The following is a 20019-nucleotide window of genomic DNA, read 5'->3' as shown; positions in this document are numbered from 1 at the left end:
TTTTAAAATACATATTTCTATATAATTTATATTTTTTTTTACATTATATAGACACTATTCTGAGAAGGGGTCCATAGATAACATAAGGGGACTAGGACACAAAAAAGTGCTTTTATGGGGGGAACCACATGTACACCTAATATATTCAAAGTAAATAGGAGTTCATTGGTAGGGGAAATACTAACCACTGAGGCCGGGGTCAGGAAATAATAATAATAATAGCTAACATTTATATAATGCTTATTATGTGTCAGGCATTGTGCTCGATGCTTTCTAGTTATTATCCTATTTGATCCTCACAACAGCCCTAGAAGGTAGGTGTTGTTATTATTCCAGTTTTATAGATGAGGAAACTGGGGAAAACAGAGTTTAAGTGGCGTGTGCAAAATTTATAGCTATTAGATGTCTGAGGTCAAATTTGAACTCAGGATTTCCTGACTCCACACCCAGTGCTCTGTCCACTGTGCCATCTGATTATACCTAGGAAAGACTGCATATAGCAGGGAAGACTTGAACTGGGATTTGAAGGCTAGGGGTTCTATAAATCTGAAGTGAGAATGGAGCGCATCCCAGGAATAAGAGAAAGTCTATGCAAATTCAGAGACCAGGGACAGAACATCACTGAGGAAGGATGGTAAGGAAACCAGTATGTGGCATAGACTACAGTATGGACTGTGGGACTATGGAATAAACCTAGAAAAGTTAAGTTGGAACCAGGTGGTGAAGAACTTTCAATGCCAGAAGAGTTTGGGAACCAAAGGTAGTATGAAAGAGGAAGCAGGGAACGTGGCCAAACTTGTGCCTTAGGAAAACCACTCTGGTGGACAGATTCAAGCAGGAAGAGACTTGAATTAAGGAGATCAATTGGGAGGATATTAAAATGATCCTAGTTAGAAGTGATGAGGTTCTGAACTAGAGTAGAGCCCATGTGACTAAAGAGAAGGTGTTGGATGAGAGCAGCTACGGAGGTAGAGACGACAAAATTGGCAACCAACTGAATATATAAGGGAGAAAGAATAGTCAAGGTTGATATCAAGATTTGGAGCCATAATGAAAGGAAGAAGATAAGTATACACTTTGCTTTGCTTAAGATTTAATAGTAGAGTCTGACCTTTGATTAAGACAGCACAGTTAGGTATATAGTGGGTTTCATTTTCTGAGGAAATCTACTACTCCCACTTGGGGCCATGGGATTCACTGCACTGCCAAAATGGTCCATGGCACAAAGTAAAGAACCCTTGTTCCCTACTATCACTCTCATTTCTTTATTTCTCTTCACTAAAATGTCCATCAACCTAAGTTGTCTCTCTTGGACTACCTATCACTCATAAGTAATGAATCAGTATAAATTTATTAATCTCCTACTACGTGCAAGGAACTGTATTAAGTGCTGGGGAATCAAAGACAAAATGAGAAGAGGAGCTTACATTCTAGTTGGGTGATAAAATATGATATTGTGGAAAGAGTGCTGATTCTGGAGACAGAAGATCTGGGTTCATACACTACCTATGCTGTTTATCCCCTGTGTAACCTAGAGCAAGTCACTGAAATTTCTCTGGGCCCATTTCCTCATCTGTAAAATAAAGCGGCTAGAGTACACAGTTCCTGAGCTGGTTCCTTCCAGCTCTAAATTTACGGTCTTCTGGTCATGAGATAACTAAATACAAGATACATACAAAATGAAGGCATAGTGATGAGGCAGCACCATTAACTGGAGGAAGCAGAAAAGGCCTCTTGAAGGGAGCTAAGGGTACTTAGTAAAAGCCGGTTAATTTGGGTTGAATGTTTGAATCATCGACTTGGCTGTCTGGAGCCTGAGCCTGAGCTCTGAGACCAAGCTAAGGTGAATGCAGAGTCCTTTGTCCCCATATTCTGCTGGCTCCTCAGTTTCTCACCGCATCCTGGGCACCACTTTATGAATTTGGTTTTTCAACGAGGCTGGGGATTTCTGTGACTCCTGTAGGAAGACTGGCTTTAGCTCAGAGCCCCAGGAGACTTGGGAGACTCTCAAAGCACTGAGTCCTGATATAATAGGACTATACAGTATGGCAGAACCATGAACAACAGCTTCAGAAAGCTCACAAGTGTGGGAACCTGGAGGGTAGCACTAACAAAGCCAGACTCTAGATCCTTGAGGTGCCAGGGAAAGGAGGGAGCCATTAACATGCCCAGTTTCACAAGGCCAGGATACCTTGCACTGCGCCAGGCCTTGACCCAACAAAAGTGTTACTAAGGGTGTTATTGGGTTAAGTTCCCATGCCCTGAGGGGCTTACTTGAGAACTTGGTCTGATTGGTTGAAATTTAACTTTTCCCACATCCTGAGAAAAGAAAAATCACATATTCAAGGTCCTAAACTCTTCTCCTTTTTCTCTTCTATTCCCTTTTCTCTTCTATTCCTCCTCCTAGTTTATTTCTATCCTTCCTCTTCCTTCTTTCTCCCTATCCCATTTCTCTTTTTTTTCCTTTTCCCCTGTTTCTATTAATTTTCTTTCCCCAACTCTGTTTCCCCTGCCTCTTCCTCCTACTCCTCTCATTCTCTTTCTTCTATTTCTTTTTTCTCTTCCTTACTCTCCCCTTTCTTCTTTCCATCTTTTGTTTCTTTCCTCTCACTTTTTACCTCCGTTTCCATCTCAAAATTGGAAGAGTTCATGTTCAGTTGAGAATCCTCTCTAAAATATCCCCCAAAGAATGTCCATCAATTGGGGAATGGTTGAACAAATTGTGGTATATGAATGTGATGGAATAGTATTGTGCTATAAGGAATGATGAGCAGGATGGTTTCAGAAAGTCCTGGGAAAACTTGTATGAACTGATGCAAAGTGAAGTGAGCAGAGCTCTGTACAGGAGAAACTTGAACAAACTAACAGCAATATTGTATGATAATCAACTCTGAATGACTTAACTATTCTCAGCAACATAATGATCTTATGATAAAAAAAATGCTATCTACTTCCAAAGAAATAATGTTTGGAGTCTGATTTCAGATTGAAGCATACTTTTTAGCTTTATTTTTCTTCTTGTTTTTTTATCTGTGTTTTCTTTTGCAACATGGATAATATGGAAATATGTTGCATAACTTCACATGTATGATCTATGTCAAATTGCTTGCTTTTTCAAAGTGGGAAGGGAAGAGAGGAAGAGAATTTGGAACTCAAAATTAAAAAATATTAAAAATTTTTGTAATGTAATTGAGAAAAATAAAATGAAACAAAGAAATATAAAAAAATAATGTAAACTATCCTCCAAAGTGATAATTCTGTTTTCACTTGAAAACCTCCAAGGAAAGGGAACGACTACTAACTCATTTCACTTTTAGATAGCTATAATGCCATCCTGCAATTTCTATCCATCATTCCTAGTTCTGAGCCAAATTTAGTCCCTTTTCCATGTCACTCCTTCAAATACATGATAGACATGATAGACTGTTATCATGGCTTCTAACTTTTCTCTCCAGGCTAAACACTGCTCCAGCCCAGTTCCTTCAATTAATACTTATATGATCTTAAGGACTTCTACTATTTTGAAATTTTCCCATTAGGCACTCTTTAGCTTATCAGTAGTATTCCTAAAATTTAGGTATCCCAAACTAACAATAATGTCCAGGTATAGTCTGACCAAGACAGAGAAAGATGAGACTATCAAATCTTTTGTTTTCCTGGTGATTAACGTACAAAGAAAGGTGAAAACACAGCCCCTGTCTTCACAAATCTCACAGGCTATAGAGGAGACAACATGTCAGTAATTAGGTGTAGAATATGGCAAGATCTTCATATTGGGCAGATCCTGGTTTCCAGGTGGGTAGGTGGATGGATGGCACGTAAAGCATTGTCCAACCAGATATAGATAGGTAATTTCCCACTAATTCACCCCACGGTGAGCACACATCACTCAGTCCTTCAAGAGAATTCAAAACTGAGTGAATTAGTTTCCCCAGAAAGGAAGCATGGTCTCTAGAGGTTTGTTCTGGAGAGCTGCTGTTTCAGCACCTCTCAATATAGTTTAAGTTCCCATGAACTTTTTTGGTTGACATATCCCATATTCTACTAGTATGGAGCTTGCAATTCTCCGGACTTTTCATTGAAAATGCTGTCTAGCCACCCCTTCTTCAATTTAGACTTGTGAGGCTAATATTTTGAACCTAAGCATAAGACTTTATATTTATCCCTATTAAATTTCACATTATTCAACTCAGTTCAATGTTCCACCTTGTGAATATCCTTTTGGATCCTAATTCTGTCACTTGACATCCCCCCAATATTGTTATCATTTTCTGATTTGTATAATCTTCAAAATTTTCTTAGTATGCCATCTGTATATTCATCCATGTTATTAACAAAAATGTCTAATAACATTGGGCTAAAAAAATCAGATATAGCACAATTCCTAGCACATCAGGTGCTTAATAAAAGCTAGATGACTAACTGGATAAGTGACAAATTTCTGGGGCATACCTCTCACAAGCTGACATCTATTTCTTAATAACTATTCCTTAGGTCTGGTCACTCAGCTTCTTCTTATCCCTCTTTCCTCTTCTCTCCTTTTATTTCTCTCTTCCCTTTCTTCCTTTTCCCCTCTTGCCCCTCTCTTCTCCATCTACATTCCTTTCCCCATTCTCATACTTTCTTCCTTTCACTAGCTCCTTTTCCCCTTCTCCTTCTGTCTTTCCCTCTCTTGATTGCTACCCCCAATAGTTTCTACCACTTTCTTTTCTCTGTCTTTCTTCTTCCCTCTTCTTTCTCTCTTCCTTTGCCCTTCTTTTCCTGCAATTCCATTCCCTCTCTTGTCATTTTCTCCTGTCATTCCTCTCCCTCTCTTGTAACTTTTCCTCATCTGTCTTCCTCCCTCCTCTTCTTTTTCCTTTCTTTTCCCACTTTTTCCTCAGTTTTCCCTTTCTCTTCCTTTCACAATATTGAGCCCCTTTTCACTTTTTCCCCTCTCCTTTTCATTTTTCTATCATCTCTTTCCCCTCTTATCTCCTTCTTTACCTGCTTTCTTCCTTTTTTTCACTTATCTCTTTTTTCTTTTCCCTCTCTCTTCTTCCCCTTGCCTTCTCTTCTTTGCCCTCTCTCTTCCTCTCCAATCTTTCTTTTTCTCTTTCTCTCAATTGCTTCCCCCAACAGTACTAGAAATAAATAGGTTTCCTAAGTGTGAGGGGAACACCATGTACCTCCAACTTCACATTCTTAGCCGTGGTTTTTAAGGCATTTAGGCAGTCGAGGCTAGAGGAAATCCTTCTTCCCAAGAAGAATTATCTCCCCTCTTACTTTCTTTTCTTTCATTTATCTCTCTTTCTTCTTCTCCCTCCTTCTTTTCCCCTTCCCTCTCATCTTTGACATCAATCTCATCTCTCCTCTTTCTCTTTCCCTCTCTCTCAATTGCTTCCCTTAACAGAACTCAAAATACATAGACTTCCTAATTCTGATAGGAACACCAAGAATCTCCAACCCCTAACCACATATTCTTGGCCATGGTTCTAAGACCTTTAGGTAATTAAGGCTAGAAGAAATCCTTTCTCCTAGGAAGAGAATGGTCAAGAAAGGGATTATAAACTTACCTTTCTTAGTGGCTTCAAAGCTGTCATGGAAGTGTATCCTCTGAATGTCATAGGTCAAAGTGGTATTGGGCAGCAATGTCCTGTTTCTGTTGATGATATTGGCAGAAAATCGGAAGGCTTGCTCCTCTGCATTCATGACCTGGGCATTGGGTCCATCTGCATATTCAAAGATTCCCCCTGTAATAAAGAGGCCTTAGAGTTAGTGGGACTGAGAAACTCTTCTCTGTATTCCCCAGGCAGAATCAGAAATCAGGGAGGGAGAAGCCATATTTAACCTCAGGTCTTCTTGACTCCAGACCCACTAGTCTATCCAATGTACCACCTCAGGCAGGGGCCATTTTCCTTTTGTTTTTGTATCTCTGGATCCTAGCCCAGATATTTAATAAATGCTTGTTGCACTGAAATAGATTGGGAGCCAACCTTATCCAGAGAGGGGGTACCCACAGCTGTGGAAGCAGAACAGGGTTATTATCACCAGTATACAAGTGAGGGAACTGAGGACCAGACCAAGGAGGTGAGTCCCTGGGTAAAGAAAAGGCTGGCAAGTGATTAGGGAGAGAGGATTCCTAGGAAAAACAGCTTCAATTCTTTGGTAACAAGTCTAATTCCTTTCCTTTTCCCCTTACTCCATCCATAATAACTAGCTGGTAGGTTTTAAGGCTTGTTATAATAATAACAACTAATATTTATATAATGGTTTAAGGGTTTACAAAGTACTTTAAAAATGTTTCATTTTATATTCACAACAGCCCTGTAATGTAAATACTATTATCCTCATTTTACAGATGAAGAAACTGAGGCAGCCAGAGACTAAAGGACTTGCCCAGGGTCACATAGCTAGTAAGTAGCTGAGGCTGGATTGGAATTCAGGTTTTCCTGACTTTCAAGTCGTGTCTTCTTACCTTTTGCTCCACCTTTCTATATTATATCTCACTTCACCCATATGATCACATTATAAGGTAAGCTCTAATTTATAGATAAAGAAACTGAGAGTCAGAGAAAGTAAGTAATTTGACTAGGGTTACAGCGATGGTTAAATGTGGGAAGCAGTTCTTTCTGACTCCTAATCCAGGACTATTTGTATAATAGTACCAATGGAGTCCACAGTGGGGAGGAGTCTATCCTTGGGGTAGGAGTGAGAGGGAATGATTCCCAGGACCCCAGCTCCCATCAAGTGTCTATTCTCTGGAAGCATTCACATTCTGAATCAGAGGAGGGGAGGAGAGTCGCTAAGAGCCAGGACAGCTTCCCCTGGGACCACCCCCTCCTCTGAACAAGCAATCTCAGAGAAACCCCCAGAATATTATCCATGTCGCTCTGCCAAAGTGTTAGAGCCTAGTTGGAGAGCAGCCTCATACAACCTCCTATCTACACCAGTAACTGTCCTTGGCAGAGAAGCTTTTCAGATTTATTGTCAGCTCGGACCCTCTGTGGCATGGCTTCCTCTGGAATTGCTTGCTGTGTTGATACCTGTGTCTGTTGACCACTGGTAATCACTTTGGCTTCTGGGTTATTTGTTGTACTGATTAGTGCTAATTAATGAATAGCACCCTCTTTTCTGAATGGCTTGCTCTGTTGGTATCCCCCTCCCTCTGGTGATGACCCTCATGCAATCTGCTGAATTACTCACTCCCCTAACATCTCTCTGCATGTTGACATCTCAAAATCTCTAATTGATCTCACTTTACATACAGCAGGGAAGCTTTTAGAGAGAGGAACACTTAACAACTTAATAAATGCTTGTTGTTGATAATAATAAGACATACTAGCTGAGAAATTATGGAGGGAAAGGCATCTCTGCTTAAGTCTCTGCTGAGGAACAAGGGAGAGTAGAATCCCACCCCAATCCAGAGAAATAGCTGGGAGCTGGGCTCCAACATCTCTTGAGTCATACGAGCTTCTTTCTTGTCTTTGATGTTTGTTCCTGGAATATCTATCAGACCCACACTCAAACATAAGCCCCAAAACATTCTCTAAAGCCAAGAGGAAATGACTCTTGAATGAGCTGTCATTTTTTATTTTCTATGCCTCTGTTCACCTCCATTAGTGTAATCAAAAACTAATCCTGGTCCCAAGGCCATGAACAGAAGTAATAGGTAGATCTAAAAGTCCTTCATAGTATGAAAACATACAGGGGTTAAAATATTTGAGAGAATGATGACATTGCAAGAGCTACAATTTATCTGAATTCAAAGGGATCTTAGAGATCTAGTCCAACTCCTTCATTACACATATAGGGAAACTGAGGCCCAGAGATGAGAAGGAATCTGTCCAAGGTCACATAACTCTCCATTACCCTATACAGCATGGACTGGAACCCATGATTTCCTGCCTTCTCAACCCAGGGTTAGTTTTTCCCCCTAAAATATCATATTGTTAACAGGGAACCTTAATACAAGATAGAATTTTCTACACATAAAGGACCCCACCGTAGTTTTGTTCATACACAGAAAGGCAGCAGCTGCTCTGAGTGAGAATTCTTTTCCAGGTATCTCCTTGAAGGAACAAGCCATTGATTTTGGTTTCTCCTGGCTCCTTTCCTTCCTTCCCATACATTCTCTATGATCATTATTTAAAGAGGCTAATAAGTAGGTTGGCACAGTTGATTAATGCATAGTCTTAATCATGATTGCATAGTGTAATTGGCATTAATTTGAAGAGCTAGTTAATTATGAAAATAATTGTCATTGCTTTCAGCTTTAAAACAATGGCGCCAAGGAGCTGAGCCTCTGGGGTTGCTAAGGAAATCGAGGCCCGAGGATTGGACTCACAAGGTATTAGGGGCAAGAGTCATTGGAGACCGTCTGCATGGCCTGCAAAACTTTGCACAGAATATAAAATGTCAGAGCTGGCAGATTTTCTAGAACATAGAACCCAGAATGTGAGATCTGGAAGGATGCTTAGAACATAGAACATAGATATCATAGCTGGAAAGAGCCTCAGTACATAGGATGTCATAGTTAGAATGGATCTTGGAACACAGATTATTGAGGTAGTACTAGAAGAGGGCTTGAAACAAAAAGCAAAGAATGCCAAAGCTAGAAGGGTCATTAGAACATAGATGTAAAGCCTTAGAAGAGAACATAAACTGTCAGAATTGGATGGCACACTAGAACCCAGAGAGCAGAATACGAGTTTAATAAATATTAAGTGCCTACTATGTGCCAGGCATAGTGCTAGGTTCTAGGGACACAAAAAGAGGCAAAAGACAGTCCCTGCCCTCAAGAAACTCACAATTTACTGAGATTCTCTGGAATGGAATTCTCTGAGACCAGAGGGATCTTTGGCACTGTCTGATCCAACTCTATTATGTTACAACAATTGCACCTGACCCCAGCAGTAAGCCTACCGCCACAGCCAGTGGAGAAGAGACAGATTTCCAGACTCAAGGAGTGAGTTCAAGAGGAGACAGATTCCCAGACTCGGGGAGTGAGTTCAAGAGGAGACAGATTCCCAGATTTGGGGAGCAAGTTCAGGACCTTCTTGACCACCTCCCCCCATATAACCCCAGAGGCAGGACTGTGGGGGAGGGCCATACTACACACACTCACTAACCCATAAAAGTAGTAAATGCCAAGGCTAAAACAGAAGCCCCCTCAGAACTAAATAACTCCACTCTTACACCCCTTTCCTACATTGCTTGTAGGCATCATACCAGTCTGATCTTCCTCATCCCACTATTCTAGGTAGTGCAGTTAATAGAACACTAGACCTGGAGTCAGGTAGACCTGAGTTTAAATCCAGTATCAGTCACTTAGTAGGTGTGTGACTGTGGAAGAGTCACTTAACTTCTGTCTACCTCAGTTTCCTCAGCGCTAAAATGGGAACAATAATAGTGCCTACCTCCCAGAGTTGTGAAGATCAAATGAGCACAGCGTCCGTTACATCATAAACACTTTTTAAAAAATGCTTATTACCTACCTACCTACTCCAGTCAGCCTCGAAGAGCCTCTGGCTTCAGATATTAGTCACAGAATAGGAACAACTTCACTTAGCGCACAGTTAACTCAGTCCTCAGGTCATGCTATAGTCAGTCCTGCTTCCTCTAGAGCCTATCTTCCTCTTATGTCCTTGTAATTGCCCATCCCCAAGGCTTCTTGTTGCTCCATTGCAGAGCAATCCTTCCATTACTGGGACCATAACATTGAGCCTTAGTCTCTGATGACCACTACTGAAATACTGGAATTTTTCCTGTCAAATAGGACTTGGGAAGAGAGGAGGGATGAAATGTGTGGTGGTGGTGGTGGTGATGCTATACTTATAGCTTCCTTTAATCCACCAAATTGTTATCAGAAATATTTTTGGACCTGAATCACATCTTGCTCAGTTCTTGCTCAGTCCAGACCTACAGCCATCACCACCATCAAGTATCATTTTACAGATTGGGAAAATGAGACCAAGAACTAGATTTGCTCAAAATGTTAAAGAGTTGGGTGAAAGAGCCAGAGTTTACTCCTAAGTCTCTTGATTTTCAGTAATGTGGTCCTATACCTTCCACTGAGCTCCTTGCCAACCTGGGAGAGGCTGGCCCAGACCCTGTTTTGTGACTGCCACCAAAATCAAATTCCTTTTCTCCAGACCTTTCTCCATTTACCAGAGAATGCTTCCTTTGGGTCACCAAAGTTTTTCATCTTCCTATTCTCCTCAACCAGAACAATGTCTTCCCCCTAGTAGGTGCTTACTAAAAGAGTCAAATCTGAATTTATTGAATGTAATATTCTCAACATTTTGTAGACTCCAGCACTGGGCCTTTTATATAACACATAATTAATAGCTAGCATCAATCTATCACTTTCCTGCCTGCCATGTCATCGTTTGGTCTTATTTATGGCCACCCATCTCCACCATTTCCCTTCCATTGGAAACTCAGACTTCTCTAGGTCTTCAGGCTTGATGGGTGAGTTTGTGACTTATCTTGTTGAGGACAGGTCTCCATACCACTTCTCAGAGGAAACTATGATCTTTAAGATCTATCCTGGCCCCAACTTTAGGATCCTAGTTAAATAAGTGAATATAGTTACACATCTGAAAAAGTATACAGCATTCTATCCCCATAGTCTTCATCTTCTCCACCAAGAAAAGGAGGATAACTCCTTATAAACTGGGTATTACCCTTAGATTTAGAAATAATTAGGTTTAAATTCCACCCCCCAATATTTACTAGTTGTGTGACCCTGGGATTTAACCTCTCTGTGCTTTAGTTTCCTCATCTGAAAAATGGGAAAGCTGAGCTCCATGGCTTGTAAAGTCCTTTCCTGTTTTAAATCCACGGCCCTACAGTCCTATGTTCTCTAGTTCCTTAAGCACCTACTACGTGCCAGGCAGCACTGTGGATACAAAAATAGAAGCAAAATATACTCCACCCTCAAGGAAGCTTACATTCTAAGGGAGGGAGACCTATTCCTGTTCTCTAGGACCAAAATTGTTTATTACAACTACAGATATGAGATCTTGAGAAGAGAGAAAATCAACAGAGCTGAGGGACTGACTATTCATAGGGGATTGTGATGAAGGAGAGGGAGGAGTCAGAGGTGACCCTGAGATTTGGAGTTTGAGTCTGAGTGATTACTAGATACAGGGAAGTCAGAAGGAGAAGCCTGCTTGGGAGATGCCAGAGGTATAAGGAGTTCTCATTTTCTCATCCCTGTGGGACAGCTCTCAATTGACCCCATGGGCTCCCCTCATGTTGTTTTAATTGATCTGCCATATGTCAACTTTTGTCTGTACAACACAGGGACATGCAAGTCAAATATTTCTCTATCGACCTAGGCCAGAGGATCTCTGTCAGCTTGGCTTGCTACCAGAGGCCCAGGAAAGGAGGTGGGGGTGTCATAAAGCTGGAGAAGTGGGTGATCTGAACACTAGAGGAATGACACTTCAGTGCTCTTGCCTCCTCCCTCCTCTTGTGGTTAACTATGAAGCTGACAGAAGGGGAGTGAGGGGGCTGGCTAGGAAAAAACAGGCCAATAGATCAATGAAACTGTCTGCAAAACAAGTCCCATTGCGCTCATCTCAAAGACCAGTCAAGACATCACAACATGTGCACGTGCACGTGCGTGAGTACACACACACACACACACACACACACACACACACACACACACACACACACACACACACACACACACACCCCTCTGTGAATTTTTTATTTGTTTTCAGAGTCAGGCCTTAGTGAAAGGGTTTAATATCCACCAACAGAAACCGAGGAAATGGCTAAGGATGGAGGGGAATTTGAGATCTGGGAAAGGACTTAATAACGGCTTTTCTCACTACAGGGCTGTAAGGTTCATGAAATAAACACAGCAGTCCCCTGAGAAAGGTGTGGTAAGCATCTTTCCTAAGATGCATCCTAACATTCAGAAAGGATGCAGTCAGGAGATCTGGGTCTGAATTCTGCCTCAGTCACTTCTAAATCTCTTCAACAGTGGTGAAGAAAGTTCTCTACATGTCTTGGCAATGGGCAATTGTTACCCTCATTTTGCAGAGACCTTTCCTGGGCCTCGATTTCCCCAGATGTGAAATGAGATGGTTGGATTATATGACTTCTCAGATCTTCTTGAGCTCTTTGTCCGGTGCTTAGAAGAGTGTCTAGTACAGAGCAGTGCTTAATAAATGGTTGTTGATTTATACGTTGATTGACTGATTGATACGTATTGCCACTCCTGATAGAATAAAAGTTTCCTGAAAGTGTCACTATTTCATATGTATTTGTACCTCCAGGGGCTGGCACATAGTAAGAGCTGAAAAAGTGCTTGTTGACTGATTCATTGATTATGACTTAAAGTTCAGTTCTTTTTGCAGTGTAGCTGCTACCTTTCAGAGAACATAAAACAGAATCTGAGAATGTCAAGTTAAGATGGACTTCAGAGATCATCTGATCCAGGGGTACTAAATGTGGGGTCCAAGGGCCCCCAAGGGGTTTATGGATCTATTTTAGAGGGTCTGTGACTTGAAGGAAGGGAAATTACATCTTCATTTTAATAAAATTGGTCTCTTTTGAATTTCAGTGTATTGTATTGTAGGTTTTTAAATACATTTTTCTGTGATTAGATCCATAGATTTTTTAAAGGCAATTAGGTGGTCCAGTGGAGGCAATGCTGGACTTGGAGTTGGGAAGGCCTGAGTTCAAATCCTGCCTCAGGCACTTACTAGATGTGTGTGATTCTAGGTCCATAGATTTTACCAGAATGCCTGGAAGGGTCCATCCAATCAAAAAATTGTTAAAAAGCCTTGGTCTAGTCCAACCTGTACTTGAACAAGAATCCCCTCTATGAGAATAACATACCCAAGAAATGGTCATCCAATTGGGTTCAACTCAATCTAATAAGAAACAATTAATAATAATATCTGACAATTGTGTAGCACTCTAAGGCTTGCAAAGTGTAAGCCATTTGAAGACATGAACCATTCAAATTTTGAATTTGTATCCCTAGTGTTTAGCACAGTTCTTGGCACATTGTGGACATTTAATAAATGTTTGTTGATAGGTAGATATAAAATTATTTAAGTTTCACAACAACCCTGAGAGATTACATTATTTTCCCTCCTCATTTTACAGATGAAGAGACTGAGGCTTAGATTATGTGAATGAAGTAGCTAGGGGACACAGTGGATATAACTATGGGACCAGAATCAGGAAGACCCAAGTTCAAATCCTGCCTCAACTTTTTATTAGCTGTGTGAATAGGGGCAAGTCACTTAATCGCTATGATAATGTCCTTATCTGTAAAATGAGGTTAATAATAGTACCTGCTTTCCAGGGTTGTTGTGAGACAAAATGAGAAAATATTCATAAAGTGTTTTTCAAACCTTGAAGTACAATATAAATACTAGCTATTATTAAGTGACTTGCTCATTATAACGTAGTTAGCTGTTATTAGAGGCAGAATATTAACCAAAGTTTTCTTGATTCCAAGTTCAATGCCCTTCATTAAGACTCATTGCCCCCTATTTACAAAACACCGGGCCAGGTGCAGAGCGTATAGCAGCAAAATGAGAAATATTCCCTGCCCTCAAAAGTTCATACTGTACTGGGCTAATACAGAAACATGTAAACAAAGAAGGATATGCATACTCAATTAAAGAGGAGTGCTAACAATTAAAGAGATCCATTTGTCAGTCAACTTGCATTCATTAAGAATCTACTTTGTGCCAGGCACTGCATTAAGCCCTGCGGAAACAACAAAAGAAAGGCAGGGAGGGAGAGAGAGAGAGAGAGAGAGAGAGAGAGAGAGAGAGAGAGAGAGAGAGAGAGAGAGAGAGAGAGAGAGACGGAGGGAGGGAGGGAGGGAGGGAAGGAAGGAAGGAAGGAAGGAAGGAAGGAAGGAAGGAAGGAAGGAAGGAAGGAAGGAAGGAAGGAAGGAAGGAAGGAAGGAAGGAAGGAAGGAAAGAAGGAAGGAAGGAAAAAAGAAAGAAAGGAAGAGAAGAAAGAAAAGAAAAATCCCCTTTTTTCAAAGAACTTACAATCTAATTCAGGAGAAAGCATGAAAACAACTATGTACAAACAAGATATATACAAGATAAATTGGAAACAATTTCCAGAAGGGAGGCACTAAGATTAGGACTAGGAAAGGCTTCTTTGCAGAAGATAAGACTTAAACTGAAATTTAAAGGAAGCCAGTGAAGCCAGGAGGTGGAGATGAGGAGGGAGAGTGTTCCAAATAGGAAAAGATTTCCATACTATGTGACATGAGTTGAGTCTTGAAGAAGCCAGAGATTTTATGTGGTAGAGATTAGGAGGGAGAATATTCCAAGTATAATGGGCAGTCTGCGCAAAGGTACAGAGAGAGGAGATAGAGGACCAAGTCTGAGGAGCAGCAAGTAGACTGGTTGGGCTGGAATGTATAGGGCATAAAAGGGGCAATATTCAATAAGTCTGGAAAGGATCCAAACTATAAAGGGCTCTAAGCTCTAAATTGAGAAGTTTATATTTTATCCCAGGAATAACAAACAACCATAGAATACTCTTGTATAGGAGCATGCCATTGTCATGCAAACTGCTTGAAGACACCCAGGGAAAGAGATATCATTACCTTCTGTGGTGAACGATTCCACTCTTGAATAGTTCTAATTAATATAAGGAAAACTGAAGACCATCATTTTACAGATAGGGAAACTGAGATGAAGCAACTTGCCCAAGGTCACATAGTGAGTTAGTAGAAGAGCAGGGGTTTTAACCTATATTTTTGGACTCCCAGGTCATTATTCTTTTCTCAACACTGTACTGCCAAGGGCACTTCAGTCTGTCTCCATTGAAAAAAAGAAAGGGATCAATTTCTTTCTCACCTCCTCTATGATGTCTTACGCACCATCATAGCCCAGGCTGGATGTCCACATTGAATAAATTTTCTGCCTGCTGCAGCTGCTACTGGGTCACTAGTGAGTACAGAGAGAGGCTCATGCCTAGCTAATGGGGTTAAGCTGAGGGGGAGGGGCTATTCTCTGGGCGGCAAATTTATGACAAGCAAGAGTAAGAAGCTGGGCTCATTAGCAAACTTCAGAAACAGGGAAGACACAGTGTTGACTTGATGAATAATAATGCTAACACTGGCAGGCTGGCAGTCTGAGTTTCCGGGGCTCAGACAGCAGTAGGTCAAAGCTCGGGGGTATTTCTGAGATCCTGGAAGAGGGAGGATGTAAACTGGGGGAAACCAAGGCATAGGCCATGTACAAAGTGAAGCCCCTCCCTCTCCTCCTCACTGCCCCATCTTCCTGTATTTTAAATACCAATTGCTATGCAGGTTAAATACTTATTCAGATGTTGCATTTTAGCTTAAAAGCCAGCTAATTGATCTCTAGAGATCCTGAGAGAGCAGTCAAGAAACGGCCTTAATTAGAATCAACTTCTCATTCTTTTTTCTTTTCATTTTTTAAGTAAAGAAAATACAATTGAAATGACAGGGTCTCTGGAATCAAGGAGCAAATGTGCATTTTATTTGTAAGGGAGAAGCAAAATTATTTGTGATTCTCTAGTACGGAGTATCCTGCGTCACCATGCAGTCAGACACCTTGCTAGGGAGAACTCTCACAGGTGGGAGCTGTCCAAGGTAGAAACCCTTACAGCCTGATCTCGAAAAAGCTCCCCTCTTACAGCAGCAGGTAGATTCTCTCCCAAATGGGATTTCTTGCTGGGACAAAGTCTCAGAGGTGGGCACTCTCCCATGAAATTGTTCACAGGCAGGATACTCACAAGCTCCTCTGCCTCCTATTTCATCATCAGTCCTAGAGTCCAAGAGCCTCCAGAGCTGGAAGTGACTTCAGATGTCATTCTCCAACCTCCTTCCCAATAGAGAAAACATCTCTATAACATTATTGACTTCCCATGACAGGGAACTCATTACCACTTGAAGTAATCCGTTGCTTTCTGAACAGATCTGATTGTCAAGAAGATATTCTTTCCATCAAGCTGAAATCAGTCTCCTTGTAGTTTTTGATGTGGTCAGAAGAGCAAGGGATTAGTTTGTAGGTGCAGGACAGATGTTTGTATCTGAGCTCTGTCCTTTGTATAAAGTGCCTCAATGTGTGATTTGGGGCTAGTCACTGTACCCCCTCGGGTACACCACACTGCCAATAACAACTCCTGGCTAGGAAGCAGCAAGAACGTGTGGAGATGACACTTTAGATCAGAGGTTGTTAACATTTTTGTATCACAATGGAGGGGGGAAGAGAGAACAAGCATTTATTAAATGGTTATTATGTGTCAGGCAATGTGCTAAGTGCTTTAAAATATTGTCGAATTTGATCTCCACAACATCCCTGTGAGGTAGGTGCTATTATTAACATCATTTTACAATCAAAGAAATGGAGGCAAATGGCAATAAAGTGACATGTCCTGGGTCACATATCTAGTAAGGGTCTGAGCCTGGATTTGAACTCAGGTCTTTCTTATTCTTGGCCTAGCACTGTATCCACTGAGGCCACCTAGCTGCCTCTTTGTCATTTAGGGAAAGCCTATGGCTTCCTTCTCAGAATCACAATTTTAAATGCACAAAAATACAAATAGTTACAAAGAAAACCAATTATATTGAAATGTGGTTATCAAAACATATTTTTAAAATTTGTGGTCCTCTGTTCTAGCTGCAAGGACAAAAGGAGATACACTTGGAAATGGAAACAGCTGGCCAGGCTTATCTCTAAAACAAAGGGAAAGCAAGTGACATAGGCTAGAGATTCATAGTTTCAGATACAATCTTATTTTTGTGTTCTACTTTGTATATGGAAATGTTCATGGCTTCGTTTTGGTTTGGGTATTTTATTTTGGTGCTTGCTAAGTTCAGAATAAAAAATAAACTTAACAAAAAAACAAAGATCAGAATAACAGTTCTTCAGCTCATCTCCTTTATGTTTCTATGAATGTTCCTGATTTCCCCTTGTTCTGTGCTCTAGAGCCAAGCGGAATGTCTACTCTCTCTTTTACACAACCCAAAATGACGTATGATTTATTTTCTACATCCATTTTATATCTCTTTCTCTGGGAACATGTGACATCCCCCTGTAGAATGTAAGTTTCTTGAGGACAAGGACTGTTTCACTTTTTTTCTTTCTACCTCTAGCACCTAGCACAGGACCTGTAGCTTAGTAAGCACTTAATAATAAATGCTTATTCAATTGAATGGTTGAATGCCATCCCTTCAAATACCTAATGAGAGTCATTGTGTTGCCCACTAGCCCTTCTCATCTCCAAGCTCAGCATTTTTGTAAATGACCCTCCTGTGGCATAGTCCTCAATCCCCTCACCATTCTGGATACATTAGAGCTTGATAATGACCCTCATTAAGTATGCCCCCAGAACTTGATACAATGCCCCAGGTAGGGTCTGAGGAGGTGATCTTTGCTCCCCAGATCAGCCTCCAGCAGCTGAGTAACCTAAGTCACCCTTCCTATGAGCATCCTTGTGTTTCCTCTCTCTCTTCCCCAAGCAGATTCTATGCCCCAACTCAAAGTAGCCTATTGACAGCTCATAAATGACAGTGTCTGTGTAGTTGACAAGACAGTTACTTAGCCATTTCACTGGAGGAAGGGTTGAGGTGGAAAATTAGCATACTCTTGAATAAAGAACTGTCTACTTCCTTTGAAAAAGGATGTCACTTCATAGGAGACATAGGAGAAAGGGAGAGTAGATAGGTTATTCACACATTTGCTCAGTCTAACCAACCAAATCTGACATGTTGAAACTTGAAGTCCTGGACTTTGCCACTGACTCGGGGGTGGTGGTGGGGAGTGACTGAACTAGATTAGATATTTGTAACCTGAGGTCTGCATCCTTGGTCTATGGATAGATTTCAGAAAGTCCATGAACTTCAATGGAATACAGACATATACACACATTATCATATACACACGTATAGATACATTATATGTATAGGTATATATTCAATAGTCATTGATTTCTTTTGTAATCTTAGGTATTTTATTTTATGCATTTATAAATATTATTCTGAGAAGGGTCCAGAGGCTTCACCAGAATGCCAGAGGGTCCAGGAAACAAACAAACAAAAGGTTAAGGACCCTTAGCTTAGATGGTCTCTAAGATACCTTCCTGCTCTGATGTTCTGCAAAAGCTCAAGACTGGAAATATAGAGACTTGAGTTAGAGCCTCAGCTATGCAAACAATTGACTCTATGTCCCTAGACAAGTTCCTTTCCCCCTCTGAGTCTCAGTTTTCCCCTCTAAAGTTGGATTAGATGCTTTCTAAAGTCCTTAGCATTGATAGTCTAAGTAGGAACCGTGGATCTGATTCCAAAATGTCACAGCTAGATTCCCCCTTGTGTTCCCATGTATCCAGGTTGGGGAGGAGGCACTGATTTATTCCCTATGGCAGAAGGTGGTTAAGATAGTATTGGGCCTCCTTTAGTAGCTTCTGAACTGGGAACAATAATAAATGCAGCAGGAAAAAAACAGCACAATGGAAAAAGCGATGGACTAAAGAGTCAGAAAACCTGGATTCCACCTCCAGCTCTACTCCTTACTACATATGTGTGCCAGTTATTTTCCTTCTCTTAGCCTCAGTTTTTTCATAAATAAAATGGGAATAAAGGAGCCACGGGATTGTTGTGAGGATTAAATGAGATAATGCAATAGAGTGCTTTGTAACCTTAAAGTAGCACAAATACATGAGATATTAATATACTCTGGCCCCTTTTGCCTGAGATTTCCCCCTCCCCCAGCTCCAGTACAAGGACCCGACTGCTTTGCCTGGTATATAAGGGAGGGTCAGTGGTTGGTGGTAAAAGAAGGCTCCATTTCTCAATGGGACCAATTTGTGAGTTTCCAGCAGAAGCTTAGCCAATCTCTCCCCGCTCAGCCTCTTCTCTCGACTTCTCACACACACTCATGCTGTGAGGATCCTGAAGGCGGCAGGAGAGGTGGAAATGATTGCTAACAGGTCCTGCTGCCAGGCCCCTATTGCTAGTGTCTGGGAAAGGAGAAGCAAATAGCTTAGCCATCAGAGAGGCCAGAGGAAGAAGGCAGGTCTTGTTCCTTGCCAAATGGGCAGAGCCAGGAGAGAGACTAGGAGTTAAGAAGAAGCCTCTCTTTTATAGGCAAGAGTGGTCTCTTCCACCCTCCTCCCCCTACTTCTCACTCTCTTCTCACATACTTCACACAGGACAGACAGCAGAGAAATGACAAAGGCCTATGTTAACCCCAGTTCAGCTTCATGGTGGGAATCCCAAATCTCCCCCTATTTTCTTACTGTTGAATTAATCCATCCCAAAGCTAGACCCCTACCCAAATTAAGCCACAGATCAGAATATCTAGGGCCTTCCATACTCTGGTAGGGGGCTAATGTACAAGATACATTAAGTTTCTTATGGGCCCTGCCCCCTTCCTGAGCCCATCCAGGGCACTGGGGGCAGCAAATCTAATTCAGATCTCTTTCCTCTGTTTATCACATGCCAGTTCCCATTAATGACATTGTGGACTATCAGAACTTACAGAGCTCTGAGAGATCATAGGTTCATGTACAGAGAACTGAAAGTGACCTCAGAGAACATCTAGTCCAACACTTTCATTTTACAGTTGAAGAAACTGAGAGACACACTAGTTAAATGGCTTGCCCAAAGTCATAAAAACAGATCCCCTAACTCCAAATCCACCATTCTTTCCACTCCACCAAGCCGCCTTTCATTTTAGCCAGGATCCCTTACGAGGAAACTGAAGCCCACAGAGAGTCACTTGGCAAGCTGAGACTTTAACACAGGTCTCTGCCTTCCAGACAAAGACTATTTCCTTTTTGCCCATGCTGCTCAGCAGAGTCCTTCTGGATGCTGCCTTTGCCCCAACCAGAAACTTGTTCCCAATAGTCACTGAGTTCAGCTCAATAGGAGGTTGGCACATAGAATTAGTTCCTAGGGGTTTTGACTTGATGTGGCCATTGGAACATAGCACTAAGCTAATATGTGTGAGGTGTGGGATAGTCATTTGATTAACAAGCATTCATTGAATGCTCTTATTAGATATAGGA

The 20019-nt window shown here is 41.3% G+C and overlaps 1 protein-coding gene across 1 annotated transcript in view; it reads right to left on the bottom strand.

Moving 5' to 3' along the window:
- The window catches only part of GRIK3 (glutamate ionotropic receptor kainate type subunit 3), a 316008-nt gene that overhangs the window by 139202 nt on the left and 156787 nt on the right, over window positions 1-20019 (bottom strand). Inside the window, exon 2 of the mRNA XM_072610019.1 lies at window positions 5556-5732. Within this exon, the coding sequence (XP_072466120.1) occupies window positions 5556-5732 (177 nt within the window). The remainder of the gene's footprint in view (window positions 1-5555; window positions 5733-20019) is intronic.

The sequence above is a fragment of the Notamacropus eugenii genome, chromosome 5 (assembly GCF_028372415.1).
Source record: "Notamacropus eugenii isolate mMacEug1 chromosome 5, mMacEug1.pri_v2, whole genome shotgun sequence".
NCBI classification, from domain to species: domain Eukaryota; kingdom Metazoa; phylum Chordata; class Mammalia; order Diprotodontia; family Macropodidae; genus Notamacropus; species Notamacropus eugenii.
The sequence above is the reverse complement of the archived record's forward strand: the minus strand, read 5'-3'. Positions and strand labels throughout refer to the sequence as shown.